The sequence below is a fragment of the Zalophus californianus genome, chromosome 2, assembly GCF_009762305.2.
Source record: "Zalophus californianus isolate mZalCal1 chromosome 2, mZalCal1.pri.v2, whole genome shotgun sequence".
Taxonomy (NCBI): domain Eukaryota; kingdom Metazoa; phylum Chordata; class Mammalia; order Carnivora; family Otariidae; genus Zalophus; species Zalophus californianus.
In genome coordinates this window covers 21,509,339-21,531,771 of record NC_045596.1, presented here as the reverse complement: position 1 = coordinate 21,531,771, position 22,433 = coordinate 21,509,339, and the positions used below count along the sequence as shown (strand labels likewise).

At 36.4% G+C, this 22,433-nt stretch overlaps 1 protein-coding gene across 12 annotated transcripts in view; it reads right to left on the bottom strand.

The window, feature by feature from the left end:
* TBC1D19 (TBC1 domain family member 19) overlaps positions 1-22,433 on the bottom strand; it is a 196,658-nt gene that overhangs the window by 44,308 nt on the left and 129,917 nt on the right. For 9 of the 12 annotated variants that reach the window (XM_027598894.2, XM_027598902.2, XM_027598895.2 and 6 more), the window contains 5 exons: positions 21,152-21,261; positions 18,434-18,525; positions 12,484-12,599; positions 7,580-7,650; positions 382-6,572 (listed from right to left, as the gene is read on the bottom strand). In XM_027598894.2, the coding sequence (XP_027454695.1) occupies positions 6,498-6,572; positions 7,580-7,650; positions 12,484-12,599; positions 18,434-18,525; positions 21,152-21,261 (464 nt within the window). In that variant the 3' untranslated portion in view covers positions 382-6,497. Of the gene's footprint in view, positions 1-381; positions 6,573-7,579; positions 7,651-12,483; positions 12,600-18,433; positions 18,526-21,151; positions 21,262-22,433 lie in introns of those variants that run through there. The other 3 variants (XR_003520790.2, XR_003520788.2, XR_003520789.2) reach the window with 3 other exon arrangements.

Sequence of the window (22,433 nt, the reverse complement as noted above, 5' to 3'; positions counted from 1 at the left end):
AGTAATACAAAAACAATCGCCTAGTTAACATAAGAAAGATATTGATAACACCTGAAGCCAATTGCTTAAGCTAAAACGAATAATTTGAAGAAGACATCTGGATCATCAGCAACATACAACTGACCAAATTTATCTTCACTGTGTATCAGTATGTCTCCCCACCTCATTCTGAATGTTTCATTTCCTCCCACTGTTTTATTCCTAAATTGACCAAACTATTACATGGGTGTATATTTAAAATATTTATTGCACTTATTCAAGAAAGAAGTACACTTAATTTAAAATTAGGTGAACTGCAACACTTCTATATTCTATTGCAAGTTCTAGTCAATGAATAAAAAAAACATGTAGATTTGAAAAAAATGTAAAATTGTCTTTATTTATAGATGACATATCGTATATGTAGAAAATCTTAGGGAGGCTACAAAGAGGGGTATTAGGAATGTTTAGCAAGGTCTCAGGATACAAGGTCAATATTAAAAAATCAATTGTGTTTCTATATATTAGCAAACCACTGGAAAGTGAAATTAAAAATACCATTTACAATAGCATAAAAATGTGAAAGAATTAAGGATATTTTAACAAAATATGTACAGGAGCTCTACATGGAGGACAAAATATTACTGAATGGAATTAAAGAAGACGTAACTAAATGGAAAGGTATCTCATGTTCATGGATTGGTAGGCTCAATATTGTTAAAGTATCAATTGTCTCCAACTGATTTATAGATTCAATGCTATTTCAATAAAAATCCCAGCATCTTTTAAAAAAATTTTGGTACCAAGTGGAAGAGCTGGTTCTAAAAGTTATTTAGAAATGCAAAGAACTTGGAATAGCCAAAATAATTTTGACATAGGAAACAAAATTCGAGGACTTAAACTACCTGATTTCAAGATTTACTCTAAAGGTACAAAATTAACACAGTGTGGTATTGGATAGACATAAATAGACATAAATAGACAAGGACAGACATAAATCCATGGAAGAGAATAGGGTCCAGAAATAAACCCACAGATATATGATCAACTGATTTTATACAGAGGTGCTGACATAAAAGGGATAGTTTTTTGTGTGTGGGTTTTTTTTGTTTTTTTTTTAGCAAAGAGTGCTGGGACATTGCATATCCGTATGCAAAAACATGACCCTCAATCCTTAACTCTTGTACTGTACACAAAATTAACTTAAAAAAAGCATTATAGGCCTAAATGTAAGAGCTCAAGCTATAAAGTTTCTAGAAGAAAACATAGGAAAAAAATCTTTGTGACCTTCAGTTATGGAAAAATTTCTTAGATAGGACACAAAAAACATGAGCCCTAAAAAAAAAAAGATAAACTGATTCAATAAAATTAAAAATTTTGCTCTTTAAAAGATACTTAAGAAAATTAAGAGATAAGCCACAGGATGGGAGAAAATGTTACAAGACGTAAATGTATCCAGAATAAGAAATTCTTACAATTTAAGATAATTAAAAATGGGCAAGATATTTGAACATTTTAAAAAAGAATATGTATACATGGCAAATAAGCATGAAAAGATGCTCAACATCATTAGTAATCAGGGAAATGCAAAGTAAAACCACCTATTAGAATGATCAACATGATAATACCAAGTATTGGTGAGGATTTAGTGCGATTAGAACTCTTACGCACTGCTGGTAGGAACGTAAAATGGTAGAACCACTTCAGAAGAGAGTTTAGAGGTTTCTTGGAGAGTTAAATTTATGCTCACGTATGACTCAGCAAGTCTACTCCTATGTATTTACTCAAAAGAAAGGCCGATCTATGTCCACATAAAGGCTTGCGCACAAATGTTTATAGTGGCTGTATCCGTAATACGCCAAAATATGAGTACATGGATGCCCTTAACAATGATGGATAAACAAACTGTATGAAATAGTCATTCAATGAAATACTGCTCAGTAATAAAAAGGAATGGACAACTAATCACACAACATGGATGAATCTCAAACATTATGCTGAGCAAAAAAAAACAGACAAAAAAAGAGTACATATGTGGAGTGCCATTTACACGCACCTCTAGAAAGGACCAATCTAAACTTTAGGGACAGAGCAGATGAATGGTTGTCTGAATGGGAGATCAAATGGGAAGGGGCTTAAAGAGAATTGTTTCAGATAATGGAAATGTCGTATACTACAAGTGATTGTGGTGGTGATGGTGATGTGGGTCTATACGTGTGTTAAACCTTACAGAACTGTAAAATTAAAATGCATACACTTTACTGTACATAAATTATACCTTAGCAAAGTGGATTTAAATGCAAAAATGAAGTGTTTCTAAAGTTATGAAGTGCTTATAAAGTTATGAAGTGTTTTTTTCTCTCAAGATATTCTTTTCTTTTGGGAGGGAAGTTATTCTCCCTGTGGAGGCAACTCCACAAGTCAACTTAGTGGGTAAAATAGTTGTGTGACACTGAACAAGTTATTACTCTGAACTGAGCAAGTTTCCTTATCAGTAAAATAAGTGAATTAGGTTAGATGATTTCATCTGTTCATTCAACAAACATTTATTAAAGCCCACTATGGGGTAAGCACAATGCCAGCTCTAGAGATATAAAGCTGAAAAAGAAACCATTTTGGCCTTTAAGGAGTTATAGTCCAGTGGAAGAAAGACAAGCTAACATATGATTATGATATAACTTATGTATGAGGAGAATTCATAAGAAAGCAGTCTTCCCTGATGATGCAACACCTGAGTTGGGTTTTGAGGTACAAGCAAGAGTTCAGTAAAGAGGGAAGAGAAGGCATTCTAAGCAGAGGGTGCTATATGGGCAAAGGGCCAAAGCTGAGAGACATACTGTGTGTTTAAGGTACTTCAGGTGGCTCAGTAGGTCTGGAACATAGAATTTATCCTTGTAAGGTCATGGTGTGTCTTGAATGAAAAAAAGTTAAAAAAAAGATTCCTCCAGTTTAAGCAGTGTGTAGACAGGAGTCCCGTACCACGTAATGATACTCCTGTTGTAGTGGGTCATCTAAAAGGTAAAATAACTGCACCTTCAGTTAGGATCCTTTCTGTTGCAAAAAGAATCTTTTGGCTCAGGTAACGAAACAGTCCAGGGGCAGATTGGTAGAATGTGACTGGGGGATCAACAAGGTCAACAGAGCAGCTTTTCATGCTTTCCATTTCTAGGCTGCAGCTCCAGACCCTATATCCTCTCTTTTTTATGCCCAGCTTTCCCAAAAGATTAAACCGAAGTCTTGTAATCAAGTTTCATTGGTCCTCACTGGTCTTAGATTTTTGCACTGATCCTGAAACAATCCCTGTGGCCAAGAGGGATGGTACACAGTGACTGGCTTGACCAGGACGCAGAGGTCCTGGGGTGGAGTCAGCTTCATCTGAAGCATACGGTGCCAGGGTGCAGGGAAATCTCCAAATAAAAATTAGAACCTTTGTGGAAGAAGGGAGACTAGTAGATACTTAGGAGGAATTATGTTTTAAGAAAAGCAGATCCCAACAATTTTTAGAATAAGTCAGGGGATACAAACACAATGGACAAATTCTTTTTTTATCCTCCATACTTAGGACCAGTCAATGAAAACTGACTTCAGAATAAGTGATGTGAGAATCAACATGCATACAAAAAACTGTCACTCAATATTCTTAGCACCCATATTAGTGGATGAGCAGTTTTATGAGAACAAAGAGAAAGGCATAATTATTCCAATATACAGACTCCAGGGTGTCTTCACAAGAGAGATTTTTTTTTAGTTGGGCCTTGAAATATGGAGGTCCTTCTGGCAGAGACAAAGGGCATGGCCACAGCTGGTTGAAGATGATCAAGTAACCTGGTGACAGTGAGGTATAGGATAATGGATCAGAGTGCGGGCCCAAGAATGGAAAGACCAAGCTGTGGAGAATTGTTCCTGCTATGCTACAGAGCCCAGACTTTATCCTTGAAGCAATAGGGTGTTGTTGAATTTTTAGGCATGGAAGTGAAAAACCGAGCCTGTATTTAGAGAACTGTAGGAATAGACTAGACACTTCCCGAGAGAAGAAGGAAGGAGATGAGTATAGGGAGAATAAAGCTAAGTTTGAAGCAGAAGGCTGAGGGGGTTCAACCTTAATGGTCTTTATTTTCTCCATGAAATAGGAAGAGAGCGTACCTGCTGAGTGTTAAGAGGGTGCTATGCCGTTAAGACCTGCTGGAAATTTCAATTAGCCAGAGTGCTGCACTACCAAAAGGTTCTATCAGAGAGATTGTTCAATAAACTCTTCCATCATATAAAGTCACACATATTACATTAGTGGGTGAACTGAAATCCAGAAGAGCCGAACACATTTTGCCTACTAGCTTATTTTGCCATCAGTGTGAATGCTGCAGACAGAAAGATTACCTGGTTAACACCGGTCACTCGGGGCCTTGTGACCACTAGCAGAGCATATGTGGGGGCTTCGGGGGTTGGTAGGAGGTGGCCTAGGAGGACACAGGAGGAAGGAAGCCAGGAGGGGCAGTGTGAGGAGTGCGGTGAGAGGCAGAGGGGGCAACACAGCCCGACTGCCCTTGATGTGCTATTTTCAACTAGCAGCTAAGCGCGGCCGGGAGGGGTTTGTGACGGCAGCAAAATGTGTAGCAGCTCTGGGGTTCGGATTCAGCTCTGCTGGCTGGAACCACCTGTTTCAGATGAAAGGATCTGCTCTGCCATGTTCCAGATTTCATTTTTTATAGTATAAAGTCAGACAGATGTTAATGAAGTTAAGCATTCTTCATTTATATCTTTTTCCACTTGGCCTTAAAATGTCATATTTAAAATTAATACCAACAACATCTTACATTTGCTTGGTGCTTTGCAGTTAAAAATCAATCACTTTCAAATATATCTTCTCATTTAGTCTTACTCAACCTGGTAAGGTAAACAAGAACAAATACAATAATTTCCTATTGCCCGCCCCTCATACCCTCCACCCCCTCAATTACAGATAAGAGGGATTAAATTATCTAGGGACTCACTGCTAGGACAAGAACTCAGTCTAGAGTTTTTCTACTAGACCACTACATTTCTGTTTTGGAAAAAGGCTTATGCATATTCTCTTAAAGAAGCCAACAATGGGCATAGCTGTATACAGTTGACCTTAACCATTTAAAACTCCAACAGGGAAGAAAGGAAGACAGTAGTCAAAGGTGTGTGCTTATCTTCATGATGAATGTGCATTTGCACACACCCAAATGGCAAAGCATATGATTATAACTGAATCACTTTCCAAAAGCAATGAAATGGGGTTTCTCAAGAATCAATCACTGAATAATAAATTATTATTTTGTTTTCAATAAGCACCGATGAATAAAGCATAAAGATTTTCAAATTAAGAACTAATTCTATCAAACTCCATCACACTTGCAGTCTTGTGCTAAACCTCAGAAATTCCCTAATTTATATATACTCTTCAAATAAAAGACTCAGGAAATACATCTGGACAAAACCTAATACAATTCTAGGCATTCAGTAAGAGCATCAATCTCTTGATTCAAAGTTGTGTTGAAATTTTGACTTTTTTTTTTCACATTCTATCATTCCAAATTACAGAAATGGTAGGTCTTTAGGAAGTGATATAAAATAAAACCCTTCACCTACAATAAAGACCAAAATAAGACTGATGCCCAGCATAATGTCTTCAGTTCTAAAATGAATGTCTTATCGTACCTCCCGCTAGTTTCTCAGCTGCTCTGCCCTGGAAGTAAATCTTGTTAAACCAAGATTCAGCAGAAGCGGATATGCCTTTGATTTTTCATTCCCTTCATTAAATCCGTGGGTGTCCTCTCTGCATTCTTCCAAAGTGACAGACTCCGGCAGCATCAAGTCTTCTAAGCAAGAGGTGGAAGGTTGAGGAGTTTGAAGAGATCACTCTGTAATTTTCTTTTTTCGGAAAGTGATGAAGAACATACTGTCAGATGGAGACAACTGGATTTGACCTGCCCCACTGAGACCTTTCAGGGAGAAATAAAGTGGAAGGGGATCTAGAAGATGTCCGGTGAGAGAAAAGTCGTTAAGAACACTAAAGTACGTTTGAATTCCATTACCTTTTTCAAATCTTCCCACATTCTACGCCACCCCTGGCTCTGAGTGAAGAGCAATTTACAAGACAAAATGATACATTATCTAGAGATAAATTTGCAAACTGACAGAAGAAAATTGTCCCAGAGGCTACATTACCTCTTCAAGTTTATTACAGTAGCTTGAGTTCTTATTGCATATATTGTTACATGCCTTTTACAAGTCAGGAGTATATATATATAGTATGCTCAATTTAGCAGAAGTTATGTCTATTGCTTCTCTCTTGAAAATCAGCAGCATGCAGTGCAATATTTGGTGTGCGGAGTTATTGTTTCAAAAAGTGAAAAACTACTTAGGTTTAAATGAAGAGGGAACATGATCTTTATTGGCTTATATGCAAAGTTTCATTTTGGTTTTATGCAGTTTGCATAGTTCATGATTATTTTCTAATGAAAAACTAGATGTGTTGTCAGTGACCTTGAAGAAGATCAGGTGACAGTAGCAAACAGAAAAATTTGAAGAAGAGGCATAACTTTTAAAGTAGAAAGGTCAGCAAGAACTGCCTGAAACAAAAAAACAGAAAGAATTATTAATATCAGTATTCTAATGGGCAAAGGAAGCCACAATAGAAACACCACTGCAATGTAAGTCTGGCATTGACACCCTCTCTAAGATCTTCACGTGTGTCCTAAATCTGCACTGAAGCTATAACCTCCCTTCTCTTTTCTGAACATCTTAATGTTAGAACATGTGCAAAATGCTAAAATGTGCAGTAGAAAGTAACCTGGACTTTTGCCTTGAGCCTTCTTCAAATATACAAAGTAGCAGGAGCTTATAAGAGGTCTAACATTTCAACTTGCTTCTATAAATAAACGTACATTGTGAATCTTGGTCCCGTTATTCTAGTATACGGAGTATCTGGCTTCAGGAAATCATTTTGAGATGGAACTAATGTTTATTCAATTGCAAGATGCATAAACATCCTCTTCCCTTTAAACAAAGAATGTAGGCAGCTATTTTAAGGGTAAAATTTAAATTTCTATGAGAGATAACAAATAGAGTAATATGGTAAGCCACTATTTAACTGAACTATGTTTCAGGTATAAATTATACTATTGAAAAGAAACCAGCTTTAAAGAATTAACTCATTATTAAAAATAACCAAAAAATCTTGTATCTTTACTGTATCATCTGAATGCATGGTCTTTAACTCTCTCAACTCGTTTTTCCTTGTCCTAGCAGAATACATGGATGTGAACAATAACAAGAAAATGCAATCGAAGCCCCAGTAGCTGCTACTAAAATTTCTGGGTATCTTGGTTCCCCCATAATGGTTATAATGGTTTCCTATAATAATCTTGTTTGTGATTCCTTCACAAGAAGATTGTCTTCAACTGATTAAGGAATCTTGAGTACTTAATATTACTTAGCTTGAAACTTACAGGTTTTACCCGAGTTAAAAAACTAGGCAATGAGTAATGTGTATCCTATGCATCTGAGACCACAGGGCCTGGGCCTGGCAATCTCTCAGGGACTATTCCCAGCCCCTCCGAGTGAAACTTATCCTTACTTCGGCTGCAGCCAGTGATGTCACCTCCATCAGGTTCACTGCTCGGAAAGCAAACACAGCAGCCGCCAGCACTGGAAAAGAACGCATACTATTTCAACTGCTGGACTACCCATCAGCCTGACACACTGACTGCTATGCCCACACCTGCCCCTCACCAGGAGGGCTCAGAGCTTGCGATTTACATGACTGCCCACAGGCATTCTGAGTTGAGGCCTTGTGATGAACGGAAACTGTCTGCTCCGGAGGACAGAGTGCCGGATGGCTAGATAGACCGAATCCCACAGGTTTGGGAAAAAGGAAAATTCAGTGGCCTTAAAAGAGCCATTTTCAAATTGCTTCTTTCCTACCTATGACTTAAGCCTAAGTTCTTAAATATAAATAAATATATAACAAATATAATAAATACAAATAAAGGTTTATTTTAATGCAGGTATTTCTTACTAATGCAACAGGATTCTGAAAAGTTATATGGAGACTGTATTTGTAAATTTATCAGATCATGTTTCGTATCTATCAAGGGTGTATCCTGATAGACATGTGCAATAAAGCCTTTTCTTAAAAAATATTTTTCTAGGGGCACCTGGGTGGCTCAGTCGGTTAAGCAGCTGCCTTTGGCTCAGGTCATGATCCCAGGGTCCTGGGATCGAGCCCCACGTCGGGCTCCTTCCTCAGCAGGGAGCCTGCTTCTCTCTCTCCCTCTGCTGGCCGCTCCCCCTATTTGTGCTCTCCCTCAATCTCTATCAAATAAATAAATAAGATAGGGCTGTGCGGAGAGCTGCTGTGGACTGATCCTGAAATTTACATTAATGTTGGCTATAGGAAAAAGAAGTTGAAACTTTGAAAAAAAATTATAGGACACCTTAAGGGTCAATACTGTACATGTAGTAGACAGCAACATTTGGATTTTTGTTTCTATCAATCATATGCCTATGACAAGAAAATAATGCTAACGTGTAATCCGTCTTATTATATAATCTGTCATAAAACCCCATGTGAGGGAATGCATCATCATGAACAGCAAAATGACCCGAATAAGAGGCAGGTACCCTGACAAGGAGATGGTGCTGCCTAAAGATGACTCTTGACTTCTCCCTTGTTTTGTCTTTTTTATCACCAGTGGTGGTAGTTTCCTCCCCATCCAATAAGTCCTTGAAATTTAGGAAATAAATGGTAAGGACTCCTCAAAATTATTTGGAAGACTGGCTCCTAAGTATATGGCATCGCTAATGCAAATATATATATCTTTAAATACATTTTTACTATGGGAATAATAATAATAATGCTAATGATAATTCACATCAACTCTATGAGTTAAGGACCACTGCTAGCCCCATTATATGAAGATGGAAACTGAGGCCCAGTGAGTTTGGAGGACATGTTCGGAGTCCCACAGGTAGAAAATAGTAGAGTGAAAACTTAACCTGGCTCTGGAGCCTGAGCATCTAACCATTCACTCTGTGATGACTTTATTGAGATTGAAAGTAAGTAGTAATGACTCTTCCCTGACATGAAAATCTGGGTGCTTTCCTATGAATCGACATCTCTGCTGTCCTTCAGAATGGTTTTCCAGAGATGGCCTGAAGCATGATGCTATGGTGATCCTGGGCTCTGACAGGTAAGTGGTTGTGCCTGAGGAGAAGTCAGCATCCAGACCTCTTAATTTCCCCAGACAGACACTGAGTGCAACCAGACCAGACTGGGAAACACAGGCATTTTTCTAGGGTACAACAGATTGTGGACAGCCTGGCAAAAAAAAAGAAAAGCATTGCAACTAGTTAGACAGGAGAACTCTGAGGACAAAAAAAAGATGGCACCAGTAAAACAAAATTTAAAAAGTCAAATCAGCTGGGATTATTTAATGTATAACAAGGGATACCAGAGATCAGGGACAAAAAATTTACCTTTTAACAAAAAAGGAGAAAACTTAAGTACTTTAAAGTCACTAAGCTTCTAAATTTATAAGAATATCAAAGAAAAGAATTTCTGTGGACCAGCAACTTCTTTATAGATTTTTAAAATCTGGAATCATTTTGACAATGGGGACATCTGAGAAGCTAAGGAGTGTGATTGCTACTTCCTTTTTTGTGTATAATTTAATAGAGTTGGTGAAAGCTTGACAGGATGGCCAAATTTTCTGCTGTAGCAGGAAAGAGTTTTACATGGCGGGAAATTGTTTTTCCAAAGGTAGATAAGAGGGGGGAAAAAAAGATCAGTTTGCTAATTGACCTCAGCATCCCAAGTGCTTATGTGCTCATAACCTTTATTTATCTTGGTGTCACATCACAGAAGTTCCTTTGCGTCTGCTTCATGTTTGATTTGCCCAGCCCTTCCGCAGAACACGTTTGTTTGCCAAGGAGTAAAGATCTCCACTTTGGGATATTCTCAACTGCAATCATGCTTCACAGGAAATAGAGAAACTCTAATATTTACCTGTCATCTTTTAAGCTATTCTCATCGCTTTAATTCTAAGCAACTCTATCATAAGCATTAAGACACTTGTGCTTTAAATTGTTTTTCAAAAGACCCTAATTAATTCAAAATTAAAGCCAGTAATATTTACTAACAATTTCTAAAGACTATATAATGACTAACTTGAGCAAAAAAGGTGGTTCCAAAATATCCATTCCAAAAAATGTCTGAAATAATAAAAACTACTTTGGGTATGCCTACACGAAATGGTCTACTCCATGGCTCTTTATCTGGATTCATGGTAGGGGAGTTCCTACCAGTCTAGTACCATTTCTAGATGTTCTATAATTCTTCTCTGTTGATTTAAAAAAACACTCAGGGAAAGTGGATGGATGCTACAGTGCAGACTGCATTTCTACCTCTACAGCAGTAACATTTTTATTAATGTATTGAGCTCACAGCAGAGTGCCTAGTTTAGAGCAAATGCATTATTCAACATTCATTTATTTCTCTCTCACTTGAGTTTGCTGGGGGGTTTTAAGTCACAAAATGAGAAAATTTAAATTGGAAGCGGTCTTGAAGGTCTTCCAATTCAACATTTCTTTCACAGTAGAAAACCTCTTAACCTTTGGGTGACAGTCAAAAGCCCATTCTGTTTTGAAAAATCTTAATTATTACTTTCTTATACTGAATCCCCCTAACATGCTCTAATATCTTTTTTTTTTTTTTTTTTTTTGAGAGAGAGAATGAGATAGAGAGAGAGCATGAGAGGGGAGAGGGTCAGAGGGAGAAGCAGACTCCCTGCTGAGCAGGGAGCCTGATGCGGGACTCGATCCCGGGACTCCAGGATCATGACCTGAGCCGAAGGCAGTCGCTTAACCAACTGAGCCACCCAGGCGCCCCGCTCTAATATCTTTTTGAAATGATACAAAAAACTATACACAACACTCTTCAAACTTTATGACATACCCAGACGAGGTTTATTTGCTGGAAAGTCTAAAATCCTGTTGCCTGAGAAATGGTAGCAGAAAACAAGGCTTCTTAGCCTGGAAAGTAGAAGCTTTGGGGAAAGGCAAGAGTAGAAAAAACATGATGATGACCGTGGTTTAACAGGAGTACATTTTAACAAGGTATATTGTCCAGAAGTGAAATAGGCTATGTTGTCAGACAAGGACTCCAACACTGAGAGTTCAAGCAGAGGATGAGAACTGCCTATCAGAAACATCTAAAAGAAGTCACAGAATTCCTCTACCTCTAGATTATAAGTATCACTGCCATTCAGCCAAGAGAAATGAGGGCAGACCCTTCTTTTCTAAGTCATACCTGTGTGGGCTTAAAATCCAGTTGAGATAGAAAGATAGTAGGAATTGTTAACAACATCAGTAAGTGGAATCTCTGATTACACCAAAGGAGATGTTTATCTTTATGGCACTTTATTATTACTGTAATTTTCCTTTTTGAAATGCCATACAATTACTCTAGACCTCTCAGCATTCAAGAATATGTTAATATGGTACCTAAAGAATCTTCTGCAAGAAAAGGGTCCTCTTCAATTAAGCATTATTTCCACAAACCCAGAGAGGTATCTTCACAATGCTATCAATATAAGGTAAGGAAATGATGTTCTCATGCAGGTTAAATAATTTATTCAATATTACACAACTGGAAAAGGTTGGGCCCAGCACTCTGCCAACTTTTCTGCTCTCCACTCATTGTTGTGAAAACCTTGTGCTATTTATTTGAATTTCCTGATAACCCCAATGATTAAAAATAACTGAGCCTATTTTGTATAAGAGAAGCAAAATAATATAATTAATAAGAAATCTGTGCCCTATGTATTATCCTACAGTTGTCTTGTGTGTATATTCTATTGTAAGAACTGCTTAATTATAAATAAGAGATAAATCTGTGGCTTCCTGAAAAAAAAAAAAGAAAAATTTTTTTTTTTTTTGGCTTAAGAGAATACCTAAAAGGGGAAACTCAACCACCAGAAGTCAGAGACTGTTAGCAAAAAGGAAAAGGTTTTGAATTCAGTAGAAGCTGAAGTCCAGAAGAGCTAAGATTTCCATTCTGTAGCGAGGCTCTGTGTCAGTCTGCATTTTAGGCAGTGGTTGGGAAGGGGCACAGAACAGACGCTGAGATATCTGGGGAGCCAGGAACAGAACTGCAGTATACACGCTACACAGACTTCACAGGTGCTGAGGGATAGTAAGCCCTTGCTCAACTAGAAATGAGGGAGGAGAAATGGACTTCCCTGGGAGCAAAGAAGAAAGACACCAAGAAAGAAGGAATATACCAGTGTTGGGATGTTACACATAAGTATCTAGACCTCAGAACTTCAGTACTTGTTTTCTAAGGCAGATAGATCTATTAAATATTTATGAGTTAGAAACGACAGATAACTATAGACTCAAACTGCAATTACAGATGATGAATGTTAGAAGGGAAAGGGGCTTTATTATAGAAACGTGTGTTTTACAACAAGCACTTATTACCAGCAAGAATTTCCAGGGAGTTGTATCCTAGGATTCTATCCCACAAAAGCAGGAGTTGATCTGTAGCTAAGTATCCAGAGAAAGCTCGAACCATCCATTTAAAGGATATGCGAAGTCTGTAAACAAAGAAAAAAGAAAATACATTTTACCAGTGGCTTTTCTTATTACAAAAAGGCAGTATCAGAAGAGTCAACCAATTCTATTGTTTAGGTAACTTCTCTGTGAGGCTTAGAAATCACCTATGCATTTAAATCTTACATGCTCTCTTAAAAGCTGCAGAAGGGCAATGGTGAGAAACCATGAGTCTTCAAATTAGTGGTCTCGACATATTAAGAGGAAAAATTATATCTGCTATGTTATAGTTCAGCCTTTAGAAAACTCACTCACTTCTATGTTCTGTTTTTCAGGGTCTGAACTAATTAGCTATGGATGAGGTGGTCTTAAGAGTCAACAGTTCTTAATAGTTTGAATCATGATTATTTGAATTTTTATTCCAAATACTTAAAAGAGTGCTTGGTAGCTGTATACTTTTCCAATTCAATGAATTATATCCCATTTTTCAGTCAAATGGCTACAAAGGATGAATAAAATAAAACAACAGGCAGAGTCTTTGAAGACAAAGAAAAATAGTTTTAAAGCTATAAAGGACCTTAGAACTAGATTTCTGATTTCAAACCCTTCATTTTAAAGGGGAGGTTATCAGAAATCTGAAAGGTCAACCAGAAAATTCAACTGATTTTGAAAAAAAAAAAATCCTAAGAGATATAAGACTCCCTTATTTACAAGTAGATTACATTACAATAATAATTTCTCTCTGCAATCAGGAAATGAACTCTGTAGCTTTGGTGCCTTATGAGAGAAACCAGTCCCTCACACTTCTGTACTATCTATTAGCATCTAAACATCACTTGACTGCCCCTGGGTGGTGCTAGGCAAACTCTTTGCTGGAGCTGTTATAATATTATGTAGATAGTATCTGTGCTATTTTCTTAAAGCAAAAGAAAGGGACCTAGAGATTGCCATTGTTGATGTGGTATTAATTCTCTTAAGAGAATTAAGAGATTCTTAATTAATTTAATTCTTAAATTCTCTTAAGAAAGTTTTGGCCACCTGATATTTTAAATTAAAAAGATCATTTGACTTTTTAGTCTAAATTATTAATGTCATCCAGTTTCATTTTACTGGATCTCTCATAGTCTTACTAGAACAATAGCACCACACATTGTGCCCCCTCCATATACAGTGCAGAATTAGTTTCTTAGAAATAGTTTATTGAGGTACAATTTATGGATAGTAAAAATTTACCCTTATTAACACACAGTTCTATGAGTTTTGTTAAGAACCAAATGGAAACTGTAAAACTGAAAAATACAGTAACAAAAACAAAACAAAAAACATCCCTCATTGGATAGATCTAATGGCAAAATGGTAATGACAGAGAAAAGAGCCAGTGAATTTGAATACAGATCAACAGAAAGTGTCTCATCAGAACCATAGAGTAAAAAGGATTGAAAATAAAATGAATAGAGTTTCAGGGACCTCTGGGATGAGACCAAAAGTTTCAACATTTGTATCACTGGAATCCTAGAAGAAAAGGAGAATAAGTATGGCACAGAAAAAAATATTTGAAGAAATAATGGTTGAAAATTTCTTAAATTTGGCAAAAGACATAAGCTTACAGATTCAAGAAGCTCAGCAAACCCCAAACAGGAAAAACACAACAGAAATCCATGCCCAGCCACATCATAATCAAACTGCTGAGAACTGAAGACAGAGAGAAAAAATATTTTTCCCTGAAATGTTTGGCAGAATTTACCAGTAAAGCCATCCAGGCCTGGAGTTTTTTTTTGAAGGTAGAATGTGATTAATTAAAAAATGTATACTGTAAACCCCAGGACATTGTTATGGACTGATTGTTTCTGTTGTCCCACCCCTCCATTCATATGTTGAAACTCTCCCCTGCAGTGTCATGGTATTAGGAAAGAGGTCTTAGGGTGGTAGTTGGAATGAGATGAAGTTATGTGGGTGAAGCCTTCAGGGTTGGGATTAGTGCCTTCATAAGAATCATGAGAGAGCTTGTTTCTCTTCTCTGCTCTCCAACCATGTGAGAATACAGTAAGAAGTCAGCAGTTGCAGCCTAGAAGAGGGTCCTCACTAGAACTCAACCATGCTATCACCTTGATCTTAGACTTTCGAACTGTGGGAGATGTTTCTGTTGTTTATAAGCCACACAGTTTATGGTAATTTGTCATAGCAGACTAAACTAAGACAGGTATCTATCAAAAAAATGTTTTAATAAAGGTATATAAAAAAAGAAAGGTATAAATAATAATCCAATAGTAGAGATAAAATGTAATAAAAATATTCAATTCAAAAGCAGGCAGGAAAAGAGGAAAAAAAGAATGAAAAGACAAATAGGGGCATCTGGGTGGTTCAGTTGGTTAAGCTGCTGCCTTTGGCTCAGGTCATGATCTCCAGGGTCCTGGGAACCAGCCCCGAACTGGGCTCTCCACTCAGCAAGGAGCCTGTTTCTCCCTCTCTCTTCCTGCCGCTCCCCCTGCTTGTTCCCTCACTCTCTCTGTGTCAAGTAAATAAATAAAATCTTAAAAAAAAAAAGACAAATAGAAAATGTCTACCAAGATAGTAGATGGTATCAATTGATATAACTTTAATTCAATAAAATCAATTATAAATGTAAATGGAATAAACACTCCAATAAAAAGACAAATTGCTGCACTGGAAGACCCAACTATACTTTTGACAAGAAAGGCACTTAGAAAATAAAGAAATTGATAATCAATACATTAAAAGTAAAAGGACAGAAAGAATATACCATACAGATTGTAACTGAAAGAGAGCTGGGATGGTTTTTATCAAACACAGTAGATTTATTACCAGGAATAAAGACATTAAATAATGTTAAAGGGATCAGTTCTTCTAAAAACAGAGCTTCTAATGCATGAAGTAAAAATATACATAGCAATGAAGGAAGAAATAGACATATTCACAATTATAATTAGAGACTACCATTTCTTGCTCAACAATTAATAGAAAAAGTAGACAGAAAATTAAGTTTGTAAAGGCTTGAACATTATCAAAAACTTGCCTTTGTTGCCATTTACAGAAAATTCTGCTGAACACTAGTAGAATATGAATTCTTTTCAAATGTACTTGGAATATTCACGAAGACAGATCACATTATGGGCCATATAACAAACTCCGACACATTTAAAAAAATTGAAATCTTATGAAGCATGTTATCTAATTGCAACATAATTAAAATAGAAATCAATAATAGAAAGGTATCATAACTTTCCAAATATTTAGAAATTAAACAACACACTTCTATATAACCCATGGTCAAAGAGAAAGTCACAAGAGAAATTAGGAAACACTTCAAGAGGTGCCTGCGTGGCTCAGTCAGTTAAGTGCCTCACTCTTGATTTTGGCTCAGGTCATGATCTCAGGGTTGTGAGATGGAGTCCTGCATCAGGCTCCATGCTCGGGGGGTGGGTGGGGTGGGTGGTAGTCTGCTCAAGATTCTCTCTCTTCCTCTGCCCACCCCTCCATCCCCCTCTCATGCATACTCTCTTTCTCTCGAAAGAAAGAAAGAAAGAAAGAAAGAAGAAAGAAATGAAAAAACATTGTGAATTGAATGAAAATGAAAACACAACATATCAAAATTTGTTGTGTGGAGGTAATGTGGTGCTTTGAAGGCAATTTATAATAATATTGCTTATATTAGAAAAGAAGAAAGGTCTCAAACTAATGATCTTTCACCTTAAACAAGAAGACAAGAGCAAAATAGACCTAAGGCAAACATAAGGAAGGAAATAATAAATATAAGAGCATAAATCAATGAAGTTAAAGACAGAAGAATAGAGAAAATCAAAGAAACCAAAACATGGTTCTTTCAAAGAAGAATAAAATTAATAAAGCTCTAGCCAAAGAAGAAAAAAGAGAGAGAAGATACAAATATCAATCTCAAGAATGAGAGAGGTGTTGGTCACTGTGATTCTCTAGATATTAAAAGGTTAATTAAGAATATTTAGGGGGGGCGCCTGGGTGGCTCAGTTGGTTAAGCGACTGCCTTCGGCTCAGGTCACGATCCCAGGGTCCTGGGATCGAGCCCCGCATCGGGCTCCCTGCTCAGCGGGAAGCCTGCTTCTCCCTCTCCCACTCCCCCTGCTTGTGTTCCCTCTCTCGCTGTGTCTCTCTCTGTCAAATAAATAAATAAAATCTTAAAAAAAAAAAAAAGAATGCACGTACGCAGAAAAAGGAAACTAACAAAAAAAAGAATATTTAGGGAATATTATGAACAACTTTATGTCCATAAATATAACTTAGATTAAATGAACAAAGTACAAAGCTTATTCAAGAAGAAATAAATAACCTGAATAGTCCTATTATCTACTGAAGAAATTAAATTCTAATTAAAAACCTTCAACAGCATCAGTTCTAATTCATAAAAGCCTCTGAAAAATTGATTTCTAGCTTGACAATTAAATTTTTGTACTTTCTTCTGCATAAGAATTTTAATGTTTGCCATAAGTCATTGAAATAAATTCGTTCCTTTTCATGATTAAAGTACATAAATAGCTAGAAAAAATCAGGACTTTAGTTTCTAGCAGTGAACTAGATGTCTTCATCCTCGTAAAGCCTCATCATATACAAATATTCATTTCACAAGAGTAAAACAGAGGCCAATTTACTACAAGTTTAAGAAAAAAAGACATGTGCAATATAAAATATTTCTGCCACATTCTTGTTTTATAATCTTAATCATTAACAGAATCTTGTTTTTTAATGGCTACAAAGGAAAGAGTATAATCTCAGTGTTATCAATGGATGATATGAAGTAGTGTTTTATAAAAGGTATTTCTAAGATCTAAGATGTCTGAAATTCAATGGTGCTTTAGAGAAAGTATATATATATATGTATATATATGTATAAAATTTTATGTATATGTATAAAATCCTTCACTATTGAAACAACTTCATGAGGTAGGAATTCTCTTGATTTTAAAGATGAGGAAGTTGAATTATCTTGATTTAAAGAAAGAAAATGAGACTTAGATGAATTAAATAATTTTATCAGGATTATGTAGTTTAGTAAATAGAATTTAAATCCTGGTCTGTCTCTTAAACCCACCCCCTCATCCATCCGTCCATCCATCCATCTGATGTGGATTCAAGTGTGGAGTAAACTAAACTATTGTATTTCCCATTAACTACATTTGTGGTCCCAAAGAGTTAATGCTCCTTTCAAATATGCCCTGCCAATAGGGGAAACTGGTTTCACAGAGGGGAAGAAGTGACAAAACATTAATAAATCATTTAGAAACTTCTGTTGCCTTAGACATTGTTATTTTAAAAAAAGAGAAGAGAACCAATAATATTGAAGTCCAGAGGTACCATACCTACATGTTCACTGATAACTCATATGGAGATAAATGAACAAATGTTCAAACTTTTAGAACAAAATAATCACAGTGTACAATCATTACTAGGTTAATTGATCTAGTTTCCTTTAACAAAAGACAGCAAACTTTAACTTATATAGCTTTCATTAAGTTGTTCTCTGATAAATTTAGCCTAAACTGACTTTAGTATTATCACATTTCTTATGTAGTATTTGTGTTCACAAATTTTTGCCTCAATTTTGGCCAACACCTTTCCTTATGAATAGAAATTAGTTCATTTTGGTGATTCTTATACCAGGCACAAAAATCTCAGCAAATAAGAATTTATTAGGATTTTGGAAATTCTTCCAAGAATTTTTGGCACAATGTAGAGCTATACTCTATTACTTGATAATTTTTGTTTTATTGGAGAAATTGTTAGTTTAATTTCTCTAAAGAATTACTGTATCTTTAAAGGTGCTTTACAATGATGTAACAGAACTTTTTGATGTCAATCTATTCTTCAATTAGGAGAGAAAGGTACTCACGGTTGAGCCCCAATTTCTCGGAGATGATAGAAGAGCTGGGGGAGATAGGTTTGAAGAAGAGTTTCAAACAGCAAACAGAGGGACACAATACCCTGGATATAATAACAAAACACAAGAGAAATACATATTTTAGTATTTAAAAATTAACTCTGGCAATAAATTATTCAAATGGAAATGAAAAAATTATCAACATAAATATTTTTTATATTGTCTAAGAGTAAAAAACAGGAAATGCTCTAATGATCTCTAATACTTTGTTTTTTAAAGATTTTATTTATTTGACAGAGAGAGAGAGACAGCGAGAGAGGGAACACAAGCAGGGGGAGTGGGAAAGGGAGAAGCAGGCTTCCTGCTGAGAGGGGAGCCTGATGCGGGGCTCGATCCCAGGACCCTGAGATCATGACCTGAGCCGAAGGCAGTTGCTTAACCAACTGAGCCACCCAGGCACCCCTCTAATACTTTGTTTAAAGATACATTTTTTTCCCTATTTATGGATACTTACTAATATAGGTATGCTAAGGAACCTCCTTTTTAACACAATAGGATCCCCATATAATCTGGTGTATAATATTCAGAGAATCCAAGGAAAACATCATTTTATAGAAAACCTGCTACTTTGTAGGCCCTATTTTATCACTTATGTCCAGCAAACTAGTTTTTCCTGGCTACATTCCAGTTTCCAGGTATTTCTCTGGTACTATAGCCACACCCTTGACTCTCTCCCTCCATATGTCCCTTCCCTTCCGGCTGCCTCACCCATCCAGGAAAATATTTCCTGCTTTTCTCACTCTTTCTTTGAAATCCATTCCCAGGGGAAGACTAACTACAGACTGTTTGAAATTTGCATCAGGAAGTTATCAAACAAGCATGTTTCATTACCTTAGTATAAAGATATATATATATATTTATTGAAATCTACTTTGTATAAGGGCATTATTTGTAGAGGACAAGAAGTAACGAATTTAAGCAGATGGTTTTTCAAGTGCATTTATTACTTGACAAATCTGAATAAAGTCTTTCTTGTAGCTCAACATTCCTCAGGGTTGATCTTTGTGAGGAAGTTTTTAATCCTCTTTGTGAGTTTCTAAGGAAAAAAAGGCTGGCATGGTTCCAAATAGTTCAGTCTGGCTACAAGCCAGAAAAGGAGCTGACTGCCTGTAAGTCTATTCCACTGAATAAAGAAAGGGCAAGAGGCAGGGCTGACCCCACCAATTCAAAGAGAAAGGACACCTCAAGGTCAGCATGGAGCTAGAGAAGGAATATCCAGGGTTGCTCGATGTCAAGATTCAGTGCTCTGCACAAGGAAAATACTGTGGGTGTATACTGGGCAGCCAGTTAAAAAAAAATTTTTTTTTAACTCTGAAGCATAAAATGATACAGAATATGAGAGTAAGAAATCTGAGGCTAAAAATGAGGTTATTAGAAAACAGAATTATTGGTATATTTCTGATTACTCTAGACTAAAAAATTAATGTAAGATAAGCACTAACTCTAGTTGTCTCACAGAACAGGAACCCAAGATAATTGGTGGTGCTTCATTTGTTCATCAGAGACATCCTGGATTTCTGTTACTTGTCAGCTTCTACTAGCAATGTAGGAGAGCAAAGTTGGAGACTGAGGGAGGTGGACTAGGAATACACAGGGTTAAACTGTGCAGGATAAAGAAAAGCAATTCAGTTTAATAGCAGTGACAGAGTCTTCTCTTCAGGGAAATCTGGTAGCCCTGGTACATTCCAATTTAGTGTTTCTTCTGGAGAGTCAGTTGAGTTATCCACAAGTAGACCACAGCAGGCCCAAAGGTGAAAAAAGGATAACTAAAGTAAAATAAATACTGTTTTTACTCAGGCTCATGGGTGGGGAAAAAAAGATGTGATAAGGGACCAGCCAACATGAAATAGATAAAAATGTTCGACTCCCAATAGGCTCCTCTTGGACGTTCATATTGAGGTCAACGGAGCTATCTACTGAACACAAAGAAAGTATCCATGGTAACTGATAATTAGTCAAATATGAAATTGAAAAACAAGTGACAAATAAATGTTTGATTTTCATTAACAAAGAAGAAAGTATTATGATAATCACAACAACAATAATAAAAACAGCAGCCACTTATTTACTGAACACCCGCCAGGAGCCAAGTGCTACCGTGGTGCTCTGTAGCCCTACAGAGACGTATTAACCTCATTGCCTAGATGAGGACGTCAGTGCTCAAAGAGGGTAGGCATCCTTGTCAATAATACAGACATTTTTATATGTGTTTTCTGTTCATATATAAAAGATAATGTAAATGCAACTGATCAAGACCCTTTTCCTCCCTAATTACCACCGTAAATACTTAAATATCAATTTCTTCTTCTCTTTCATTTATTCTGTAGAATGCTTGACATCACAAATTAAAATTTGTTGCTTTATAATTTAACTGAGTAGGAGACTTTTTCTTTTTTTTATTAAAGATTTTTATTTATTTATTTACTTATTTGAGACAGAGAGAATGAGAGAGAGAGAGAGAGCACATGAGAGGGGGGAGGGTCAGAGGGAGAAGCAGACTCTCTGCCGAGCAGGGAGCCCGATGCGGGACTCGATCCAGGGACTCCTGGATTATGACCTGAGCCGAAGGCAGTTGCTTAACCAACTGAGCCACCCAGGCGCCCAGGAGACTTTTTCTTAAGGAAAGAAAACAGATTAGAGTCTAATTTGACCCAATTTTTATGAACTTACAGAAGGATGAGAAGAGATGGAATGGAGTCTGAAGAAAAAACGCACATACATCTCACGGAATATCTGATACAATTTGGAAGGTTCATGGTAGAGAAAACAAAGCGGTGCAACTGAAAGAATAAAGAAATTAATTGATAACATTGCAGAACTATTAAAATTTTAGAAAATAAATTAATGAAACATGAAAGAATAAATCAGTATTTTATAGTAATATTCAAAGACAAGTTTAAAGTCATATATATTGCTTTTTCATGTTGAAAAGGAAATATATACACATGTAAAAAGTTCAGTCATTAAAAATTATAAAGAAAGGGGTAATTAAAAACCACCATAATCCCAACTTAATGGAATGACACAATGGAATTACATACTTGTTCTGAGTAAGTGGTTGTTGCTAAGGTGTTTGTGGCTGCTTAACATACATTTCTAAAATAGTATAAAGAAACTCTATCAAACATTTTGCCTCATCTACTTCCTTAGGAACATTAAACCTTAGCCTACTTAAGTGACCAGACATGTGAATAAGCAGAGTCGGAGTCAATGTTGTATTTTGTTCCCTAAGAATCGCTAGATTTAAACCTTCATGACATCATTAATGTCCTCCAAATCACTCAAGTTCACTTTTTAAAAACTGTTTACTTGAAAAATTCTTGCAGTTGGAATTAAAATAGATAACACGCTAACATTTTTATTATTAGATTTAAAAATTTATATTCTTAACCTTTTTGGGGTTTTCTATTTTAAATTCCTCACATATTTATAAAAGAGAAATGTGCTGAAAGGTCATCATAACGTTATGTATTATGTTATGAAATTTTGGTTGCTCAAGAGAATAAAGCAGAGTGCCTTGTAATTCAAGCCTGTGATCAACACCATCAAGGGTAGCATAATGCAAAGTTCCTAGGTCTTCTGAACCCTTTTCGTTGTCTGCTAGTTTTAAAAGTCTTACGTTATGTCATTCACCATTATTGCCCGATGTTGAACACAGAGGGGCTTTTACAAAGAAAAGTGTTAATGTGTCGCTGATTCTTTTTATAAAAGTAAAACATTAAGGTATTTCTGTTTAGTGTAAAGGTGGGGAGATAGCAGTTGGGGTGACAACACTCTTCAACATGTTTAAATGTAATATGTGACAATTTAAACATTAAATTGCATTAAGGTGCAGAGCATTCTTCCTTTTGCTCATCTTCATCAAGTTTCTTGCATTCCTCCTTCAGTGACACCTAAGGATGGAAAGGCATTCAGGGTTCTCACGCCTGCACATGCGCTTTTCACATGGTCC